Genomic DNA, 21,763 nt, shown 5'->3' with positions numbered 1-21,763 from the left:
GAAGGGGCTCGGTAAGTTCCGCCCGGAACCGACGAGCTTCACGGAAACGGGGTCGGGTGGGAAAACGACTTCCGGGAAGCGGGCGGCCGGGAGAGAGGCGGAGCGCAGGCCCCTGACCCCAGGCTTTATTGATGCCTCTCACAGTGCAGCATAAAAACGTGGGGGGGGGACACACACAGAACCCCCCCCCCCTTTGGTCCCGCAGGAAGAGGAGGCAGAAGAGGAAGCAAAAAGGGGGGGGGGGGGGGGGCTCAGCGGGGCTCGGGGTCCCCCCCGGGCTCCGGGGTACAGGGCGAGCGGGGGCAGGGTGGGGGTGGCCCCCCCAGCACCCGCCACTGGAAGACGCTGGTGTCCTTGCCCCCCAGGGAGACGAGGTGGCCGTCGTCGTGGGTGAAGCGGACGTTGGTGACGTGGCTGCCGTGGCCCCCGTACACGTGGCTGGGCGCCTGCCGGGGGGGGGGGTTGGGTTGGACACGCGTGTTCACGCGTGGGCGGCCTCCCCTCGCACTTGTGTTGCACGCACACGCCTGCCCACGGCCTCTCCAATGGCCCCCCAGCCCACCCCACTCGGGGGTCCAGACCCCCCCTGAACCCCCCCAGGCCCCCCAGCCCACCCCACCTGGGGGTCTGGACCCCCCCACAGCCCCCCATGGCCCTCCCTGGACCCCCAGCCCACCCCACCCGAGGTTTTGGACCCGCCCATAGCCCCCCACGGGCCCCCCAGCTCACCCCACCTGAGATTTTGGTCCCCTCCATGGCCCTCCCCAGTCCCCCCCGAGGTTTTGGGCCCCCCCATAACCCCCCCCCTTCCCCCCCCAACCTTGGGGCGGGCGCAGGGGTACTGGAAGAGATGGACTTTGCAGAAGTCGTCGGCCACGGCCACCACCCGCTCGTGGTGGGACCGGCACAGGGAGTTGATGTCGGTGCCATCCGAGCCATCGGGCCAGACGCCTGCAGGGGACATTGCCGGGGTGGGGGGGGGAGGTCAGGGGGATCCCTCAAGACCCCCCCATATCCCCTAGGACACCCCCCCCCCCCCGCAGCGCTCACCGAAGACGTGGAAGCCCAAGACGCAGGTGTAGGACGCCCATTCCCGGTCCCGGCTCTCGAAGCGGTTACGGAGCAGTTTGCAGCCCCCGGCGACGTCCCCTGGGATTTGGGGCAGGTGCGGGGGGGGGGACGGGACACACAGAGGCAGTGAGACCCCCCCCCGCCCCCCCAAGACTCTGGGGGAGAGCGGGATGCACACCAGCACCCCCCCACATCCCCAGGGGTCCCAGGGGACGAAGGGGTGCACTGTAAACCCCCCATGCTGGGGCTCCCAGCAGGATGAAGGGGGGGCACGCCAGCCCCTGGGGGGGTCCCAGATGGATAGGGGGGGGCCACCAGCCCCTGGGGGGGTCTCAGATGGATAAGGGGGGGCCCACCATGCCCTGGGGGGGGTCCCAGCAGGATAATGGGGTGTCCACCAGCCCCTGGGGGGGTCGCAGTTGGGTAAGGGGGGGCCACCAGCCCCTGGGGGGTTCCCAGATGGATAAGGGGGGGGCTCACCAGCCCCCCCCCCATCTGCCCCCCACCACTCACAGTAGAGGATCTCGTAGTCCCCCGAGTTGGACATGATGAAGCGGCCGTCCTTGGACCAGTCCAGGTGGGTGATGAAACTGGAGTGGCCCTGGGGGATAGGGGGGGGGGGGGGGGGACGACAGGAGGGGTGTTGGGGACAGCGGGGGACAGGGGGGATCCCCGGTGCCCCCCACCCCTCCCAAAATCTCACTGTGCAGCGGCCGAAGCGGGTGTATTTGCGGCCCCCCTCGGTGACGCTGTAGATGTAGATGAAGTTGTCGTGGGAGCCGATGGCCAGGAAGGAGCCGTCTGCGGGGACAGGGAAGGGGTTGGGGACAGGGACGAGGGGTTGGGGACAAGGAGAAGGGGTTGGGGACATTGTGGGGGGGAAACAGAGGGGTGCCCCCCCCCGGGTTATGGGGATGGGGGCTCACCTGGGGAGAACCGCACCACCGAGAGCTGCTCGTTCCCGTCCCAGCCCCCGGCCAGCGGCTGCTGAGTTGCCGTGTCCAGCACTAGCCACCTGTGGGGACAGTGGGGACACGGGGGGGACAGGGGGACACAAGGACATGGGGGGGGACAGTGGGACACGAGGGGACAGGAGGACATGGGGAGGGGGGACAGGGCACCGCAGGGATGGGGGGAGAGCGAGGACCCGGGGGGGGGGGACACGGGGTCCGCGGGGTTCCCTGTGTGTCCCCCCCCGCCCCGTCCCTGTCCTGCCATCCCCCTGCGTGGCACCATGTCCCCAGCCACTGTGTGTGTCCCCCCCCCCCCCCAACTCCATGTCCCCTGTCACTCACCGCCCCGTCAGCAGCCCCACGGCCACCACTTGCCCCCCCGGGTGGAAGTCAGCGCAGAGCCCTGTGTCCTGCGGGGATGGGGACATCAGGGCATGCGGCCACCGGACCCCCCCTCCCCAGACCCCTGCGTCCCCCCACACCAGCCCCCAGCCCCCCTGTACCCCCCTACCAGGCTCTTGCCCCTCCCCAACCCCCCTGTATCCCCACACCAGCCCCCTGCTCCCTCCTGGCCCCCCCATACCCAAATCCTACCCCCACTCTGACCCCCCTGTACCCCCACATCAGACTCCTGACCCCCAGCCCCCCTGTACCCCCACACCAGCCCCCAGCCCCCTGCTCCCTCAAGCCCCCCAGACCCCTCTATCCCCATACCAGGCTCCTGACCCCCCCCGACCCCCTGTACCCCCAAACCAAGCTCCTGACCCCTTGTCCCTTCAGTCCCCTCAGCCCCCCTGTACCCCCATACCAGCCCCCTGCTCCCTCCAGCCCCCCCAGCCCCCTGTACCCCCGCACCAGCCCCCTGCTCCTTCCAGCCCCCCCATACCTGACTCCTACCCCAACTCTGACCCCCCCTGTACCCCCATATCAGCCCCCAGCCCCCTGGTCTCTCCAGTCCCCCCAGCCCCCCCGTACCCCCATACCAGCCCCCTGCTCCCTCCAGCCCCTCCAGCCCCCTGTACCCCCATACCAGGCTCCTGCCCCCCCCACCCCCTGTACCCCCGTACCAGCCCCCTGCTCCTTCCAGCCCCCCCATACCTGACTCCTACCCCCACTCTGACCACCCTGTACCCCAAGACCAGCCCCCAGCCCCCTGGTCCCTCCAGTCCCCCCAGCCCCCCCGTACCCCCATACCAACCCCTCGTCCCTCCAGCCCCCCCAGCCCCCTGTACCCCCATACAAGCCTCCTGCGCCCCCCCAGCCCCCCACCTCCAGCGCCAGGCTCCACGCCAGGGCGTGCTCCTGCCCGTCCCACAGGCAGAGCTGCCGGTCGTGGCCGCAGGTGAGGAAGAGGCAGGAGCTGGGGTGGGTGGCCAAGCCCCACACCTCGTCCGTGTGTCCCTGGGGGGGGGGAAAGGGGGGGTTATCACCCCCATAGCGGGGAGAGCCCCTCCTGCCCCCCCTCCCCCCCCGCCATTTCCCGGACCCCACCTGCACGATGGGGGTGAAGCCAGCGTCCAGCGTCCCCCGCAATAGGGCGTTGCGGGTTGTCCCCACCAGCAGCTCGTCCCCGGGTCCCTCCGCGATGGTCCGCACCGCCCCGAAGCGCTCGGGGAGCTGGGGGGCAGAGAAGGCGGGGGAGGGTGTCAGAGGGGAGGGGGGGGCACCCCAAAACCCCCCGACTACGGTCACCCCCACCCGAATCGCTCAGGGAGCTGGGGGGCAGAGGGAGGGCATCCCACGTCCTCCCCCAGCATCGTCACTCTCGCCCTGAAGCGTTCCGGGAGCTTGGGGGGCAAAGTTGGAGGGGGGGATCTCGGGGGGGCAGACCAAAACCTCCCCAGCATGGTCACCCCTGCCCCGAGTCGCTTGGAGAGACCCACCTGGGGCAGGTTCTGGGGGTCAGAGATGGTTTTGGGGGTCAGAGCAGGTTTTGGGGGGGTCTGGGGCAGGATTTGGGAGTCAGAGGGGGTTTTGGGGGGTCTGGGGTGGGTTCTGGGTGCCAGAGCAGGTTTTGGGGGGGTCTGGAGCAGGTTCAGGGTGCCATTTTGGGGGTCAGAGTGGGTTTTGGGGGGGTCTGGGGCAGGTTCTGTGGGTCAGAGTGGGTTTTGGCGGGGGTCTGGGAGAGGTTCTGTATGCCAGAGTGGGTTTTGGGGGTCCGAGGGGGTTTTGGGGGGGTCTGGGGCAGGTTCTGGGTGCCAGAGTGTGTTTGGGGGGGTCTGGGGCAGGTTTTGGGGATCACAGTGGGTTTTGGGGGTAGCTGGGACACGTTTTGGGGGTCAGAGTGGGTTTTGGCAGGGATCTGGGAGAGGTTCTGGATGCCAGAGTGGGTTTTGGGGGGGGTCTGGGGCAGGTTTTGGGGGTCAGAGGGGGTTTTGCGGGGGGCGTGGGGCAGGATTTGGGTGTCAGAGCGGGTTTTTTTTGGGGGGGGCCGGGTCGCTCACCTCGGCCTCCTGCAGCAGGGCGAGCGCGGGGCTCCAGCAGACCACCCTCCGGTCCTTTCCGCCGCCGCTCAGCACCGTCCCGTCTCGCCGGCGGCACAGGGCGAAGATGCTGCCTTCGTGCGCCCGGGTTTGCTGCCCGATCTGGTACGTCTCTGCGGAGCCGGGGTTAAAACACGCCCCCCACCCCCCGCCAGAGCTGCCCCACGGTCCCTTGTGTCCCCCCCAACCTTTAAATCCATGTGTCCCCCCTACCTTTGCCACCTTTCCCCGGCGCGCGGCCGTCCCCGGCGGCGCGGGTCCAGGTGAGGATGTTGCCTTCGGAGTCTCCCGTCAGCACATCCCCAGCGGCGTCGAAGATGAAGCACTGGATGAACTTGGGCTTTTTGTACTTCTACGGGGCCGGGGGGACGACACACAAATAGAATCAGCACAAATCTGCCCCACACCCCTCTCCCCCCCAAAAAAAAGCCCCCCTGGGGCACGCCGCTCACCCCGAAAATGCCCTGCTTCTTGGTGAGGGTGGCCCCGCTCCAGGTCCAGAAGTAGACGTGGGATTTGCCGCTGGTGATGATGCTGCCGCTGTCCTGGGGGTTGAACTCCACCGTCAGCACCGACTCGTTCGTGCTCTGCGGGGGGACAAATCGTCAGCCCCGATGCTCGGGGTGGGGTGGGGGGGCCGATCAGCCCTCCATTCCCCCCCCCCACCACCCCGAAAAAAAAAAAAAAAGCCGCAGATGCCGGGGGTCGCCCTCACCTTCACCTCCGCCTGCTTGGTGCCGCGGGCGCAGTCCCACACCGACATCATGTGCTCGTTGGAGTCGTCCACCACGCAGAGGAAGGCACCCTGGTCCTGGGGGGGGACGACACAGGGGTGAGGGGGACAGATGTGGGACAAGGCGGGGGACACGCGCACACACAGAGGGACGGGGGCGGGGGGGGGGATGACGACGCGGGCTCACGGCGGTGGAGAAGGCGAGGGAGCCCACGCCGCGCTCGAAGCTGCCGAGGCCGATTTGCTGGAGCGTGAGGAGCGTGGCCGAGTCCCAGATGTGCACGACGGGCTGCAGCGGCTGCGGGGACAGCGCGGGTCGGGGGGCAGGGGGGGGACAGCGAGGGTCGGGGGGCAGGGGAGACCGGGGGGACCCATCCCATGGCAGGGGGAGGGGGGCAAAAATCCCCGTCCCATCCTGTCCTCGGCCCCATCCAGTCCCCGTCACGGCCCCGTCCTCATCCCGTCCCCATCCCATCCCATCCTCATCACGTCCCATCCCTGCTGCCATCCCCAATCCCATCCCATTCCAGTTCCCAGTCCCATCCCATTCTCATGCCCATCCCAATCTCATCCCCATCCGATCACCAATCCCACCCCATTCCCATCCCCATCCCATTCCCAGTACCACCCCATCCTAATCCAATTCCCATTCCCATCCCCACCCCATTCCCAATTCCATCCCATCCCATTCCTATCCCTATCCCATCCCCAATTCCGTCCCATCTCCATCCCATTCACAGTCCCATCCCACTCCCAATCCCATCCCCAATCCCATTCCATCCCCAATCTCACCCCATTCCCAATCCCAACCCATCCCCTACCCCATCCCCACCCCTTTCTCATCCCCATCCCCAATCCCAACCCATCTCCATCCCATCCCCACCTCATTCCCATCCCCAATTCCACCCCATCCCATTCCTATCCCCATCCCGTTCCCAACTCCATCCCATCCCATTCCCATCCCCATCCTAACCGCTTCCCATCCCTAATTCCATCCCATCCCATCCCCTTTCTCATTCCCATCCCCACCCCATCCCCAATTCCATCCCATCCCCATCCCATTCGCAGTACCACCCCATCCCAATCCAATTCCCATTCCCAATCCCATCCCCATTTACAATCCCATCCCGCTCCCAATCCCAACCTATCCCATCCCATCCCCAATCCCACCCCATTCCCATTCCCAACCCCACACCTTTCCATCCTTGTCCACGCCAGCCGCCTGCCCCGTGGCGACGCGGAGGCGGTCGGGATGCACGGCCAGGCTGGGATGGAGCCGGGGAAGCGGGGGCGGGGAGGGGGGGGAAGAGAAGGAAGAAAAAGGGGGTGAGGGGGGGGGAATGGCTCCGGGGTCCCCCCCCCGCCCGGGGCTCACCAGCGCACGCAGTCGCTGTGGCGCAGGTAGTGGCGCTGGCGGCGGCGCGGGACGTGCAGGAGGATGACGACGCAGGCGATGAAGTAAACCAGCTCGCCCGAGGCCAGCACGTGCAGGTTGGAGCGGCTGTCCCGGCCCCGGTACCCGTAGCTGGGGCTCCGTTAAGGGGTGCAACGGGGGGTGGGGACCCCCCCAACCCCTTCTCCATCCCCATGGGGTGGGGACCTCCCAGGTGGGGACCCCCGAATGGGACGCCCAGAGAGGGATGGGGACGGAGACCCCCAGAGAGGGATGGGGACAGGGACGGGACCCCCAGAGAGGGAATGGGGACCCCCAGAGGCTGATGGGGACAGGGATGGGACCCCCAGAGAGGGAATGGGGACCCCCAGAGTGGGATGGGGACCCCCAGAGAGGGATGGGGACAGGGACGGGACCCCCAGAGTGGGATGGGGACCCCCAGAGAGGGAATGGGGACCCCCAGAGAGGGAATGGGGCTGGGGACAGGGATATAGACCCCCCCAGAGAGGGATAGGAACCCCCAGAGAGGGATGGGGACAGGGATGGGACCCCCCAGAGAGGGAATGGGGACCCCCAGAGGCTGATGGGGACAGGGATGGGACCCCAGGATAGGGATGGAGGCCCCCCCCGGAGAGGGATGGGGCTGGGGACAGGGACAGAGACACCCAGAAGGGATGGGGACAAGGATGGGGACCCCCCCAGAGAGGGAATGGGGACGGGGACCCCCAGAGAGGAATGGGGACCCCCCAGAGAGGCGTAGGGACAGATGGGGCCCCCAGAGAGGGAATGGGGACTCCCAGAGAGGGATGGGGACAGGGATGAGACCCCCCTCCGAGAGGCACGGGGACCCCCCCCAGAGAGGGATGGGGACCGGGACAGGGACAAGGATAGTGACCCCCCAGAAGGGATGAGAACAGGGACGGGGACCCCCAGAAGGGGATGGGGACGGAGATGGGACCCCCCCGAGAAGGAATGGGGACCCCCAGAGGCTAATGGGGACAGGGATGGGACCCCCCAGAGAGGGATGGGGACCCCCAGAGAGGGCTGGGGACTCCCAGATTTGGGGGGGGGCCCATAGATGGGACACCCCACGGCGGGGGGGGCGCGGTGTGCAGGATACACCCAGTCAAGCTGGAGGCGCTCGGGGGGCAGCTCGGCCCGTAGCCCCCCGTAGGGGCCCAGCCCCGAGGGCACGTACATGGTGATGGGGCGGCCCCGCAGGAACATCTTCACCGACACCCCCTCTGTGGGGCGGGGACGACGCCGGGGGTCACCCCACGGCCCCCGGCCCCCGCCCCCCGGCCGGACGGATGCCCCCGAGCCTCACCCAGGTTGTAGTTCCCACGGCGCGACCCTGGGGGGGGGGTAGGGGGCGGGGAGAAATGATGTTACACCCCAAAAATGAGCCCCAGTAATCACATAACACTCCCCCCTGCACCCCAAAAAACAACCCCCCCCCCCGGACCCCCAGCACCCACCTGGGCTCAGGGTGGGCTCCTTCGGGCGGCTGCCAGGGAGAGGCGTCGTCAGCAGGGGGGTGGGGGGGTGCAGGGGGGTGCAGGGGAGGTTTGGGGGTGCAGGGGGCTATGTGGGGGTGCGGGGGGGACACATGGGTGCAGGGGAGGTTTGGGGGTCCAGGGGGGGGACATGGTTGCAGGGCGGGGACATGGGTGCAGGGGGCTATGTGGGGGTGCAGGGGAGGTTTGGGGGTGCAGGAGGGGTGCAGGGGGGGTCTGTGGGGTGCAGGGGGGGATGTGGGGCTGCGGGGGGGGGACAGGGGTGCAGGGGACGATGTGGGGGTGCAGGGGAAGTTTGGGGGTGCAGGAGGACGGGGGGATGCAGGGGGGATGCAGGGGGAACGTGGGGCTCTGTGGGGGTGCAGGGGGGTTTTGGGGGGGTTGTGTGGGTGCAGGGGGGTCTGTGGGGGTGCAGGGGGGTGTGTGGGGGTGTGCAGGGGGGCTGCGGGCGTGCGGGGGTGTGTGTGTGGGTGCAGGGAGGGGTGTGTGGGGTGTGGGGGGGGGGATGCGGGGGTGCAGGGGGGGTCTGTGGGGGTGCGGGGTGCGGGGGGTGTCCCCCACCTCTCGGGGCTCCCCGCCTGCAGCAGGAGGTTGGCGGATGAAGCCGCTTTCCTGCTGAGGCGCTGCCGGGGGCTGGCGCTGCCAGAGGAGGAGCTGTGTCTGCGCAGGCTGGGGGACACGGGGGGGACACGGGGGGACACGGGGGGGACACAGAAGACAGAGGGGACATGGGGATACAGGGAGCAAGAGGAGACATGGGGACATGGGGACATGGGAACACAGCGGGGCACAGGAGACACAGGAGGACAGGGGGGACACGGGGGGACACGGGGGACATGGGAACACAGGGAGACACAGGAGACACAGGGGGACATGGGGGGAATGGGGGGACATGGGGCACAGGGGGGACACGGGGAGAATGGGGGGGCACAGGGGGGACGGGGGCACAGGGGGACACGGGGACACAGAAGGACATGGGGTTCAGGGGGAGACAGGGGGGACAGGGGACATGGGGGCACGGGGGGACATGGTGGGACACGGGGACACAGGAGACATGGGGGGACACGGAGAGGACATGGGGCGCGGGGGGGACGACACAGGGGACAGGGGGGGACACGGGGGCACGGGGGGGGGACACGGGGGAACACCATCAGTGACGAGTTAACAGCCCCCCACATCTCACCCCCAAATCCTTCCCGACCCCCCATCCCTCCCCCCACAGCCCCCCCCAGCAGACCCAGCCCCCCCATCCTTCTTCCCACGGCCCCCCCCCCGCACAGGCCCCCCCATCCCTCTCCCCGCAGCCCCCCCCATCAGACCCAGCACCCCCACGTCCTTCTCCCCACGGCCTCCCGCTCCCCCCCCAGCCCAAAACATCACCCCCCCGATCCTTACAGCTCTTTGTGGGCACCCCGGGGGGCCGGGCTGGGGGCCGTCGGGGGGGAATCGGGAGTGGGGGGCTCCGGGGAGGCCGGGGGGGGGCCCGGGGGGCAGGGGGGGGACCCCGGGGGGGGTGGCTCCTGGGGGGTCCCCTGGTCCCCGCCAGCTCTCGGCGCCTCTGGGGTTGGGGGGGTCTCCTCCGTCTGTGTCCCCACGCTGACGGCTTGGGGGGGTTCAGGGGGGGCTGGGGGGGGCACGTCGGGGTCCAGGTGCAGGCAGGGCTCCGGGATGGCGCCATTGGGTGCTGGGGGGGGAGGGGAGGGAAGGAGAGGGGTCAGCACCCAAAACTCCCACCCCCCCACACCCCCCCCAACCCAGGTGTCGGGGGAGCGGGGGACACCCAAGTTTGTGGGGGGGACCCAGATTTCCAGACGAGGGACCCCATGGGGGGGAAGGACCCCATGGGATGGGGGGGGGCAACCCCATGGAAGCAGGGGGGCACCCAGGTTTCCAGGGGGACCCAGGCTTCCAGACAAGGGACCCCAGGGCTGGAGGGGACCCCACGGAAGCGGGGGGGGCCCCATGGCAGGGGGGGGACCCATGGAAGTGGGGGGGGGGGCACCCAGGTTTCCAGCCAAGGGACCCCTTGGAATGTGGGGGAACCCAGGTTTCCAGGGGGACCCGGGCTTCCAGAGAAGGAATCCCATGGTGGGGGGAACCCCATGGCGGGGGGGGGGGCACCCCATGGGGGGGGGTGGGGGGGGGCCTCACCGTGGGGCAGGTGCCGCAGGAGCCGGGGCAGGTGCTGGTCGTAGAGGCCGAGGCGTCGCAGGGCATCGGACAAAGCCGCCTTCACCAGCGCCAGCTCCTCCTCCAGCCGCCCCAGGCGCAGCTCCAGGGGGTCCGGGGGGCCGGGGGGGCCGGGGGGGGCCACCTCGCCTGCGGGAGGGGAGAGGGTGACACAGGGCTGCCAGGGGACGCAGGCGGCCGGGGACACCGGCTTCACCCCAGCACCCGGGTACCCAGGTGTCCCGGGACCCCCATATCACCCCCCAAGCACCCGGGGAAGGACCCAGGTCTCTGGGGACCCCCGTGTCACCCCCCAGCACCCAAACATCCCAGGACCCCCGTGTCACCCCCCAGCACCCAGGGGTCCAATGACCCCCCCGTGTCACCCCCCAGCACCCAGGGAGGGACCCAGGAGTCCAGGGACCCCTATATCAGCCCCCAGCACCCGGGGAGGGACCCATGTGTCTGGGGACCCCCCCATGTCACCCCCCAGCACCCAGGGAAGGACCCAGGAGTGCAGGGACCCCCATATCGCCCCCCCAGCACCCGATGTCTCAGGACCTCTGTGCCACCCCCCAACACCCAGGGGTCTGGGGACCCCCCCCCGTGTCACCCCCCAGCACCCCGACGTCCCAGGACCCCTGTGCCGCCCCCCAGCACCCAGGGGTCCAGTGACCCCCCCCGTGTCACCCCCAGCACCCAGATGTCCCAGGACCCCCATGTCACCCCCCAGCACCCAGGGAGGGACCCAAGTGTCCGGGGACCCCAGTGTCACCCCCCAGGACCCAGAGGTCCGGTGACACCACCACCCCCCCCCCCCCTCCCGTATCACCCCCCAGCACCCAAGGAGGGACCCAGGAGTCCAGGGACCCCTGTGTCACCCCCCAGCACCCAGGGACCCAGATGTTGCAGGACCCCCATGTCACCCCCCAGCACCCAGGGGTCTGGGGACCCCCCCTGTGCCACCCCCCCAGCACCCAGGGAGGGACCCATGTGTCTGGGGACCCCCGTGTCGCCCCCCAGCACCCAGGGGTCTGGGGGCCCCCCATGTCACCCCCCAGCACCCAGATGTCCCGGGACCCCACAACCCCCCCCCCTTCCCCCCCCAAACCCCACCGTGGACCCAGACATCCCTCCCCCCCCCCCAGCCATTCCCCAGCCCCATTTCTGGGGGGCAGCAGGGGATCCCTGGGGGGGGGCGCCCCACACACACTCACCGGGGGGGCCGGGCAGGGGCTCCACGGCGGGGGGGCCGGGCTGGGACTCCATGGCGGCCGGGCCCACGCCAGGCCTCGGGCCTTCGCCGCCCCAGGAAGCGCCGCCGTCATTTCCCCTCCGCCGCCGCCTCCATGGCGGGGGGGGGACAGGCAAAGACACCCCCCCACGCACCCCACTGCCCCCCCCGGGACAGCCCCCCCAGCCCTGACCCAACCCGAGCGGATTATTTGGGGTGAGGGCCCCCCAAAAGGCACCCACGAGCCCCCCGCCATGTTGCTGTCGATGGGGCTTGGTGTCCCCCCCCCCAACCCCCCCCCCCCAGCGAATTATTTGGGGTGAGGCCCCCCCCCATGTTGCCACCGATGGGGTTCAGCCCTCCCCATAACCCCCCCCATAGCAGAGTATTTGGGGTGAGGGGACCCCCCCCAGCAGATTTGGGGACCCCCACACACCATGTTGCCATCGATGGGGCTTGCCCCCCCCTGCCTCAACCCCCCCCCCCAGCAAATTATTTGGGGCGAGGGCCCCCCCACAGACACCCCCTACCCTTTTCCATCCCCCTCCGCCATGTTGCCATCGATGGGGCTGCCCCCCCCCCCCATAAATCACCCCATTGCGAGACCCCCATCACCCCCCTGCCCCACTCTGCCGGGGGGGGGGGGCTCAGGCCCGGATGCCTGAGGGGGCGTGAGGGGGGTGGGGGGCACCCCATAACCGTGGGGCAGCCCCCACCCCCCCAGCACCCCGGTTTCGGGATGAATCGAGGTGGGGGGGGGCACATCCCAGCACCCCGAACCCACAACAAAAGGCGCCGACGGCCCCGATTCATCCCGAAAGTGAAAGTGTCGCCCCCGGAAGGGACCCAGGCGCCCGGAGTGTCACCCCCCCCCCCCCCGCCATAGGAGACCCAGGAACCCCCCCCCCCCAGAACGGGGGCAGGGACCCAGGACCCCCCTAAAAGGGGGACAGGGGCCCAGGACCCCCCCCAGATCGGGGACAGGGACCCAGGCCCCCCCCAAAAAGGGGGACAGAGACCTAACACTCCCCCCAAAACGGGGATAGGGACCCACAGATTGCCCCCCCCCACCCCAAAATGGGGTCAGGGACCCAGGACCCCCCCAAAATGGGGACAGGGACCCAGGACCCCCCCCTGCCAAAAGGGGGACAGGGACCCATGACCCCCCCCAAAACGGGGATAGGGACCCACAGATCCCCCCCCCAAAATGGGGTCAGGGACCCAGGACCCCCCCAAAACGGATACAGGGACCCACGAATCCCCCCCCAAAAATGGGGTCAGGGACCCAGGACCCCCCCAAAACAGGGTCAGGGACCCAGGAACCCCCCAAAAGGGGGACAGGGACCCAGGACCCCCCCAAAACGGGTATAGGGACCCAGGACTCCCCCAAAATGGGGACAGGGACCCAGGACCCCCCCCCCAAAACGGGTATAGGGACCCAGGACTCCCCCAAAATGGGGACAGGGGCCCAGGACCCCCCCCCCAAAACGGGTATAGGGACCCAGGACTCCCCCAAAATGGGGACAGGGACCCAGGACCCCCCCAACAGGAGGACGGGGACCCAGGACCCCCCCAAAAACGGGGACAGGGACCTTTCCACTCCCCCCCCTTTTTTTACCCGCCCCCCCCCCGGGGCTGGGATGGGGGTGTCTGGGTGCTGAGCACCCCCAGGACGGGATATGGGGGGGCCTTTTCCACCCCCCACCCCCCCCCGTTTTTTGCCCCCCCCCGGGTTGGGGAGGGGGGGGGTAGGTGTGAGCCGGGGCCGCATCCTGCACAGTCATAGCGTGAGCTGCGCCTCCGGGAACAGCCTCGGCGCCGCGCACCCGCCGGGGGACGGGGACAGCGGGGACCCCGCCGCAGGTACGGGGACAACGGGGGGACCGCGAGGTGTCCCAGGGACCGCCGGGTCCCCTGCGTCCCTCGGGGGGACAACAGGGTGGCCCAGGGACCAACCGGCTCCCTTGGGGGGACAAGGGGGTCCATGGGGTGGCCCGGGGACGACCGGGACGCCTGGGTCCCCTGGGGGGACAATCGGGTGGCCAAGGGACTGCTGGGTGGCTTGGTGGGACAACAGGGTCCATGGGGTGGCCCTGGGACCACTGCGTCCCTTGGAGGGACAACAGGGTGGCCCAGGGACCACTGGGTCCCGCGGGGGGACAATGGGGCCCGTGGGGTGGCTCAGGGACAGCCGGGATGCTCGGGTCCCTCAGGGGGACAATGGGGACTACGGGGTGGCCAGGACACCCGGGTCCCTCAGGGGGACAACAGGGTGGCCCAGGGACCACTGGGTCCTGTGGGGGAACAATGGGGTCCATGGGTGGCCCAGGGACAACTGGGTCCCTCAGGGGGACAACGGGGTCCGTGGGGCGGCCCAGGGACTGCCGGGACGCCTGGGTCCCTTGATGGGACAACAGAGTCCAAGCGGTGGCCCGGGGACCACTGGGTCCCCTGGGGGGACAATCGGGTGGCCAAGGGACTGCTGGGTGGCTCGGTGGGACAATGGGGCCCATGGGGTGGCCCTGGGACCACTGGGTCCCTTGGGGGGACAACGGGGTCCCTGGGGTGGCCCGGACACCCAGGTCCCTGGGGGGGGGAACACGGGGTGTCCCAGGGACCGCTGGGTCCCTTGGGGGGAGCAATGGGGACCCTGGGGGGGGGGGGAACGGACGGACACCACAGGGTCCATGGGGTGGCCCAGGGACATCCCGGCCACCTGGGGGGGTCCTTGGGCTGGAAAATTGGGGGGGGGGGGGGGGGGGGCAGGAGTCCCCCCCATCTCACCCATATCCCCCCCCCCCCCCCCCAGCCCCATGGAGCCGCAGCTGGGCCCCTACGCCCCCCTGTACCCCCCCGCCGTGGGGCAGCCCCACTGGGAGCCCCCCCCGGGCTCGTGGGCCGCCGCACCCCCCCGGGGCGATGGCCCCCCCGGCCGCCTGGACCCCTTCTCCCAAGCCTTCACTGGCCACTTGCCCAACAAGGCCTGGGGGGCCGGGACCCTGGGGACCGGAGGGGTCACGCCCCCCCCAGGCTACCTGCCCCTGCCCTATGGTGGCCCCCCCCAAGAGGAGTTGCCCCCCGCTTGCCTCTACCAGGACCTACAGCCCCCCCCCGTGCCCTTCCAGGGCCCAGGTGAGTGCGGGGGGGTGTGTCTGGACCCCTTTTTTGGAGGGGGGGGGTAAGGGGGTGTGTGAACTTGACCTTGACGCCCCCCCCGCCCCCCCAATATTCTTGCAGCCCCACAGGGAATGGGGGGGCCCGAGGGTGTTGCCGGACTCCTGGGCCCCCCCGACTGGGTGCCATCCTACCAGGTGAGCCTTGGTCCCCTTTGAGGGGGGGACACGGGGCGGGGGGGGCGGCACTGGGTCCCCCAGTGCCTGACCCCCCCCCCCCACCTCTTTTATCCTCCCCACCTGCCCCCCCAGGACCCCAACCGCTATTTTGGGGGTGCTGAGCTGCCTTTTCCTGGGGTCCCCCCGCCATGGCCGGGGGGGTGCTACGAGCTGAGCCCCCCCTGGGCAGGGGGCACGGCCCCCCCCGAGGTGAGAGAAGCCAGATGCCTGGGTCCCCCCCATAATGGGGGGGGGGGGGGGGCAGACGCCTGGTGTGTCCCCCGCCCCGTGACCCCACTCTCCCCTCTCTTTCCCGTAGGCCCCCCCCAGCGAAAGCCGAGCCCCCCCCTACCGGAGCCGCCTGAGTTTGGGGGGGGGCCCCCCCCGGTATCGCCCCCCGCCCATGTTGGACCCGGGGCGGGGGGGGCCGGGGCTGTTTGGGGGGCTGTCGGCAGAGGGGGGCCCTGACCCCCAGCGCCTCTCTCCTCCGTGAGTCGAGGGGGGGGTGCCAGGGGGGGCAGCGTGGGGGGGAGGCTGTCCTATAACCCCCCCCCCAACCCATTTTGTGCCCCCCCCCCCCACCCCAGGCAGATCAACGTGGGCCCCAGCTTCCAGGCGGCCGTGCCGGTGTCAGTGGGGGGGGACTACGACCAGGACCCCCCCGGGGCGGCCACGCTGGCCTGGAGCCCCTGGCCCGGGCTGGAGGGGGACCCTGACACCCAACAGCAAGGTGAGACCCCCCCCTTTTCCCCGGGGGGGGGGTGTGTGTGTGTGTCCTGAATGTAACCCCCCCCATCCTCACCTTGCCGTGTGTGTCCCCCCCCCCATAGTAGAGACCTTACTGGACCTGGCTTGCTCCAGCGCCCTGCCCGGGGGGGGCACCAACCTGGAACTGGCCCTGCACTGCCTGGCCCGCGCCGGCGGCAACCTGATGGTGAGGGGGGGGGGAGAGAAAATTTAGAGGGGGGTGAGATAATTTAGGGTGGCCTCCCCCCCCCAGCATCTTGTGTCCCCCCCCAACAGGGCGCCCTGGAGCTGCTGCTGCTGGGGACGCCGGCTTGGCTGCGGGCAGACCCCTTGGCTGGGTACCACTATACTGGTGAGGGGGGGTCAGGGGGATTTTGGGGGGGGGGGGGCAGAGGTGTTGAGGCCCCCCCCACCCGATGCTGCCCCCCCCCCCCCCCCTTTCACCTACAGGCAGCGACGCCTGGACCCCCCAGGAGCAGCGGCTTTTTGCCAAGGCCCTGGCACAGCACGGGAAGGATTTCACCCGCATTCAAGAGGCGGTGAGGGACCCCCCCGCCCCGCTTTGCCCCCCCCCTCCTCAGGGCCCCCCGTTCCCACGGGCTGACCCCAAAACCCTTATTTCCCCCCCCCACAAACCTTATCCCCCCCCCGCCCTCAGGTGGCCTCCAAGAGGACGACGCAGTGCGTGGAGTTTTACTACCTGCACAAAGGGCAGCGGGGACAGGCACGGGGGCAGGTATGGCGGGGGGGGGGGGGGGCACTGGAGACACCCCCATAGCCCTGGGGGGGGGGCCACGTGGGACCCCCCATGGTTTTAGGGGCCACCCCCTCCCCCCCAAAATCTCTCTGTGTCCCAGATGCCACCCGAAGCCCTTGGCGCCCGCTTCCCCTGCAAGCTCTGCGGCAAGTATGCGGGGAGGGGGGTGGAGAGGGATTTGGGGGGGCCTGGTGGGGGGACAGAGTGGGTGGGGGGGGCACGGGGGGTGCTGTCCTCCCCCAGCGCCCCCCCCCCCCCCCCCCTCAATTTTTCCCCCAGGATCTTCCTCAAAATCAAGAGCCGCAACGCCCACATGAAGATCCACCGGCAACAAGATGCTTGGGGGGGTTCGACCCCGCTCCTGCCCCCCCCGTGGCCCCCTGGCCCCCCTCTCGTGGGGGGGTACACGCAGCAGCCCCCAGCGTGAGGATGCCCCTCCCCGAAATGAGGGTTCCCCCCCCCCTCCAGGACACGGATGAGGATGGAACGAGAGAGTTTATTGCGGAGATGATGCTTGGCCCCACGGAAAAGGGGTGCGGGCCCCCTCCCACGGAAAAAAAAAGGGGGTCCCCATCAATAAATAAAGTCCAAGTGTCCCCCGGGGGGGGTCCCTGTGATGCTGGGGGGGGGGGGGGGGGGCGGGAGGGTCCCTCACACCTCGATGTGGGGGTCGGAGCCCCGGCCCTCGCGCTGCAGCTGCTCCTCCTGCCGCAGCTTCGGCTTCTCTGTCCTCGTGTGCCACACCAGAACCTGGCGGGGGGGGGGGGGGGAAGTGGGGGGGGCATCAGCAGGACCCCCTCAGTGACCCCCCCCCAGACCAGCCTGGGACCCCTTGGTGAGGCCCAGGCCCCCAGCGACCCCCCTCCAGCACCGCAGGGAGCCCCTCGGGGTTCCTGTCACCCAACACCCCCAAGGGACCCCAGTCCCCCCCCAACCCCCCCCCCCCACAAAAAACCCACCGAGGGCCCCCCCCAACCTCTTGAGGGACCTGAGGGACCAGCCAGAACCCCCCCGGGGGCCCCCCGCAAGTCCCTTACCTGGGTGCAGTTGTCAGCGTTGAGCCCCCCAGGACCCCCAAGGGACCCCCCAGACCCCCTGAGGGACCCCAAAATCCCCCCAAGGACCCCCCAGACACCCCCCCAGACCCCTACCTGGGTGCAGTTGTCAGTGTTGAGCCCCCCAGGACCCCAAGGGACCCCTCAGACCCCCTGACGGACCCCAAAATCCCCCCAAGGGCCCCCCAGACACCCCCCCGTCCCCTACCTGGGTGCAGTTGTCAGCGTTGAGCCCCCCAGGACACCCAAGGGACCCCCCAGACCCCCTGACGGACCCCAAAATCCCCCCAAGGACCCCCCAGACCACCCCCCCAGACCCCCTGAGGGACCCCAAAATCCCCCCAAGGGCCCCCCAGATCCCCCTTCCCCCCCCGTCCCCTACCTGGGTGCAGTTGTCAGCCTTGGGCTCCAGCTCGGCGGGGGACACGAGCCCCCCCAGCAGGCTGCTCTCCAGGTAGCCCCGCTCGGCTTGGGGGTCGAAGCGGGCCGCGGGGTGGGCCAGCAGGAGGGGCAGCCCCACGGCGAAGCCGGCCATGTCCAGAGGGAAGGGGCGCTCGGGTTTCCAGGCGGTGTGGAAGCCCACCACCCGCCCCCCCGCCACCAGCGGCCGCTCGAAACGCAGCCCCCCCACCAGCCCCACCGGCCAGACGGCCACGCCACGGGTGCTGCGCATCTGCCGGGGGGGGAGAAAGAGGCTGTTGGGGGGGGGGAAATGGGGGGCTGGGGGGGGGGATTTGGGGAGGTAGAAGGGATGAGTTGGGGGGCGAGGGGAGTTTGGGGAAGAATTGGGGGCATTTGGGGGGGACTTGGGGGTTCTAGGAGGGATTAGGGGAGTTTGGGGGGGGGAACTGGGGGGCTCCTGGGGGGAGTTAGGGGAATCTGGAGGGGGAACTGGGGGGCTCTGGGAAGGGTTGGGGGGAACTGGGGGGCTCAGGGGGGAACTACAGGGCTCGGGGATGAATTGGGGGGTTCAGGGGGGGATTAGAGGAGTTTCGGTGGGAATTGGAGGGCTCTGGGGGGGCTTAAAGAAGTTTCAGTGGGAATTAGAGGGCTCTGGGGGGTCTTAAAGGAGCTTGGGGGGGAATTGGGGGGCTCTGGGGGGGCTTAAAGGAGCTTGGGGGGGAATTGGGGGCATAGTGGGGGGCAATTGGGGGACTCTGGGAAGGGTTGGGGGGAAATGGGGCTCTCTGGGGGGAGTTTTGGGAGGGAATTACAGGACGCTGGGGGGGTAGGTGAGTTTGGGGGGGTAATCAGGGGAGCTTGGGGGCGTTTGAGGAGTTTGGGGGGGATTGGGGGGGGGGCTGTGGGGGTGTTAGGGGAGTTTTGGGGGGGGGGGATTGAAGGAATTTTGGGAGGGGAGGTTCCGGGAGGGAACCCCAACACCTCGAAAAGCCACAACCTGGAGGCGTGAAGAGGCAGAGGGGAGGAGCTGGGGGGTTCGAGGAGGGGACAAAGGGGGTTTGGGGGGGTTGAGGGGGGGTCGGGGGGTTCTGGGGGGGGGTCCCTACCTCCTCGAAGAGCCGCAGGCTGTAGGTGTTGTCGTCATCGGCGAAGTAAACCACGCCGCCCTCGCCGGGCAGCCGCGTCTCCCGCAGCCACTGCAGCGCCCGGTTGCGTTGCTCCACGCCGCGGGGGCGCAGCCAAGGGGGGTCCCCGGGGCGGCGGCGGATTTCGGGGGGGGTCTCGACGTTCAGGTGGGTGGTGGGTGTAAGGGACCCCGCTGGCAGCTAAAAGCCCCCCCACCAGCGCCGTGGGGGCGGGGGCGTCTTCCACCACCACCCAGTGCAGCGCCCGCACGTGGAGCAGCGTCTGCGACAGTCGCACCAGCTCTGCCTTCTGCACCGGCCTGGAGGGGGGGGGGCCACAAAAAAGAGGTTGGGGGAGGCAAAGAAAAGGCTGGGGGGGGGACAAAAAAGGGATAGGGAGGCAAAACAAGGGCTGGGGAGGGGGGGCTTGGGGGGCTGTGAGGGTCAGGGGGGGCTGTGGGAGCCAAGGAGGTTGGGGAGGGGGGAACAGATTGGGCTTGGGGTGGCCCAGGGAGGCTGCGGGGTGGGGGGGAAATGTGGCTGGGGGGGGCAGATTCAGGGTGTATGGGGCAGAGTTGGGGGGCAAATGGGGCTGGGGGAGGCAAATCAGGCTGTACAGGGACATGGGGGGGAGGCAAATGGGGCTGGGGGGGGGAAATGGGTTGCAGGGGGGCAGGTCAGGGTGGGGTGTGGGGAAATGAGCCCGGGGCGGGGGGGGGGCGCAAATCAGGCTGTACAGGGCCATGGGGGGGGAGCAAATGGGTCTGGGGGGAAGCAAATGAGGTTATATGGGGCTGTGGGGGGGCCAGGTCTGGGGGGGGGGTGGCAAATGAGTCTGGAAGGGGGCAAGTTAGTTTAAATGGGGCTGCAGGGGGGGGGCAAATGGGTCTGGGGAGGGTCTGGAGGGGTCAGGGGTCTCACCTGGCGTAGGTGGGGGTCACCACGTAGATGGTGGGCAGGACCCGGGCCCCCCCCTGCCCCCGGGGTCCCCCCCGGCCCCCCCCACCCCGCAGCTCCCCCAGCAGCCGCTCCCGGTCCCGGCCCCTCCGCTGCTGGGTGCAGTCACAGGGTTGTCCTGGGGAGGGGACAGGGACAAAAGGGGTGGGGGGGGTGTCAGGGAGCAGCCCGGGGTGGGGGGCGGGGGTCAGGGACCCCCAAGCTGCCCCCCCCCGGCCCCCCCCATGCTCACCGAGCTGCAGGAGGGCGCAGAGCAGCCCCACCAGCGACACCACGAAGTAGATGATGAAGATGTTCTTCAGCTTCACCCTCATGGCGGGGCCGGGGGGGGTCCGGGAGGGGCTCGGGGGGGGGCTGGGGGTGTCCAGGGGGGGCCCCTGGAGCCTCCTGAGGGAGTCCAGGGGGATCCTGAGGGGTCTGGGGGGGGGGGGAAGGGGGGGTGTCCTGGCTCTCGGGGGTCCTGCTCTGCAGCCCCCCGCCAGCACGCTCTGCCCCATGTTGTGCCCCCCCCCAGCAGCAACACTCACCCCAGCGTTTCCCAGTACATCCCAGTAGCCCCAACCCCCTCCCAGTATGTATCTTGTATCACACCCCCAAAGCTCCCAGTCACCCCCAGTCCCTGCAGCCCCCAGTACATACCAGTGCCCCCCCCCACCATCGCCTCCAACATCGCCCCCCCAGTGCTCCCAGTCCCACCAGTCTCCCCCCAGTGCCTCCAACATCTGCCCCGGTGCTCCCAGTGCCCCCCCAGTGCCTCCAACAGCCCCTCCAGTGCCTCCACCACCCCTCAGAGCTCCCCCAGCGCCCCCCAGTGCTTCCAGTTACCCCCCCAATGCTTCCAGTGTCCCCCCCCGGTGCTCCAGTCACCCAGTGTTCCCCTCAGTGCTCCCCCCAGTACTTCCAGTGCTCCCAGTCCTCCCCAGTACCCCCCAACAGCCCCTCCGGTGCTCCCCCCACTGCCCCCACCACCCCTCAGAGCTCCCCCAGTGGCCCCCCCCCAGCGCCCCCCAGTGCCCCCAACAGCCCTTCCAGTGTTCCCCCCAGTGCTCCCAGTCCTCCCCAGTATCTCCATCACCCTCAGAGCTCCCCCAGCCCCCCCGCAGCGCTCCCAGTCACCCCAGTGCTCCCCTCAGTGCTCCCCCCAGTACTTCCAGTCCTCCCCAGTACCATCCAACACCCCTCAGAGCTCCCCCAGTCCCCGTCCCCCCCCCCAGTGCTCCCAGTGCCCCCCCCGTGTTCCTCTCAGTGCCTAAAGGAGTGCGGACGTGGCGCCGTTGCCACGGCGACGGGGCCGAGACTCACCTCGGCGGGTACCGGGGCTGACGGAGGGGGGAGTAGGAGCCGGGGCCGGGCCTTACCGCCCGGGGAGGGCGGGGGGGCAGGTCGGAACCGGGTACCGGTAGCGGGGCCGGGGCCGCGCAGCCTCCGCCGGGCGGCCGGCACTTCCGGTCCGTCCCCACCGCGCTTCCCCGTCACTTCCGGCGTTGCGGTCCGCGCTCCGGGTGGGGAACACGCGGCCGCGGGGTTCCGGGTTCCGCCTCCCCCCCCCTTCCCACTCCCCCGAACCCCCAAAACACGGTTTTTTTTTACCTGGTTTTTATTTGTCTTTTATCAAAACTCCGCGTGGGGCCGCCTCCCTCCCACCCCGGCCCCCCCCCGCCCTCGGCCGCGGCTCTGCCCCCCCCCGAAGGCCCCAATGGTGGGGGGAAATGGGAGGGGAAATGGAAGGCGGGGGGGGGGAAACGTGGAGAATGGGGGGGGAATGGAGAAGGGGAGGGGGGGCTCCCCCAAACCCCAGCTGACCCCCCTGGCTGGGGGTAGGGGGGAGAAAAGAGG

The 21,763-nt window shown here is 69.8% G+C and overlaps 3 protein-coding genes across 5 annotated transcripts; 1 reads left to right on the top strand and 2 right to left on the bottom strand.

Moving 5' to 3' along the window:
• Positions 1 to 85: 85 nt before the first annotated feature.
• EML3 (EMAP like 3) lies at positions 86 to 11,822 on the bottom strand. 3 transcript variants are annotated; one of them, XM_063319177.1, is made up of 23 exons: positions 11,537 to 11,822; positions 10,302 to 10,469; positions 9,546 to 9,834; positions 8,712 to 8,819; positions 8,112 to 8,140; positions 7,961 to 7,987; positions 7,754 to 7,877; positions 6,616 to 6,765; positions 6,436 to 6,505; positions 5,428 to 5,538; positions 5,223 to 5,318; positions 4,960 to 5,094; positions 4,721 to 4,859; positions 4,469 to 4,620; positions 3,516 to 3,641; positions 3,294 to 3,425; positions 2,367 to 2,434; positions 1,998 to 2,086; positions 1,775 to 1,872; positions 1,585 to 1,672; positions 1,051 to 1,149; positions 821 to 951; positions 86 to 446 (listed from the first exon to the last, which is right to left on the bottom strand). In XM_063319177.1, exons 1-23 carry the CDS (start codon positions 11,586 to 11,588, stop codon positions 252 to 254), a joined length of 2,676 nt encoding a protein of 891 aa, XP_063175247.1. In that variant the 5' UTR covers positions 11,589 to 11,822; the 3' UTR covers positions 86 to 251. The 3 variants fall into 3 exon arrangements, with proteins under 3 accessions (XP_063175247.1, XP_063175249.1, XP_063175248.1); XM_063319179.1 differs by lacking the exons at positions 9,546 to 9,834; positions 10,302 to 10,469 and having other exon boundaries at positions 11,537 to 11,595; XM_063319178.1 differs by lacking the exons at positions 9,546 to 9,834; positions 11,537 to 11,822 and having other exon boundaries at positions 10,302 to 10,602.
• Positions 11,823 to 13,285: 1,463 nt separating this feature from the next.
• On the top strand, positions 13,286 to 15,665 carry LOC134508098 (uncharacterized). Its single transcript, XM_063319205.1, has 6 exons — positions 13,286 to 13,416; positions 14,363 to 14,685; positions 14,791 to 14,864; positions 14,979 to 15,095; positions 15,205 to 15,374; positions 15,473 to 15,665. Exons 2-6 carry the CDS (start codon positions 14,367 to 14,369, stop codon positions 15,663 to 15,665), a joined length of 873 nt encoding a protein of 290 aa, XP_063175275.1. The 5' UTR covers positions 13,286 to 13,416; positions 14,363 to 14,366.
• Positions 15,666 to 15,677: 12 nt separating this feature from the next.
• Positions 15,678 to 20,346, bottom strand: B3GAT3 (beta-1,3-glucuronyltransferase 3). The gene is given in 7 exon segments (XM_063319204.1): positions 15,678 to 15,813; positions 17,047 to 17,139; positions 17,827 to 18,117; positions 18,953 to 19,150; positions 19,152 to 19,290; positions 19,892 to 20,045; positions 20,160 to 20,346. Coding segments are annotated over 7 exon segments (1,047 nt in total). The 5' UTR covers positions 20,242 to 20,346; the 3' UTR covers positions 15,678 to 15,723.
• Between the last annotated feature and the right edge of the window lie 1,417 nt (positions 20,347 to 21,763).

The sequence above is a fragment of the Chroicocephalus ridibundus genome, chromosome 31 (assembly GCF_963924245.1).
Source record: "Chroicocephalus ridibundus chromosome 31, bChrRid1.1, whole genome shotgun sequence".
Taxonomy (NCBI): domain Eukaryota; kingdom Metazoa; phylum Chordata; class Aves; order Charadriiformes; family Laridae; genus Chroicocephalus; species Chroicocephalus ridibundus.
The sequence above is the reverse complement of the archived record's forward strand: the minus strand, read 5'-3'. Positions and strand labels throughout refer to the sequence as shown.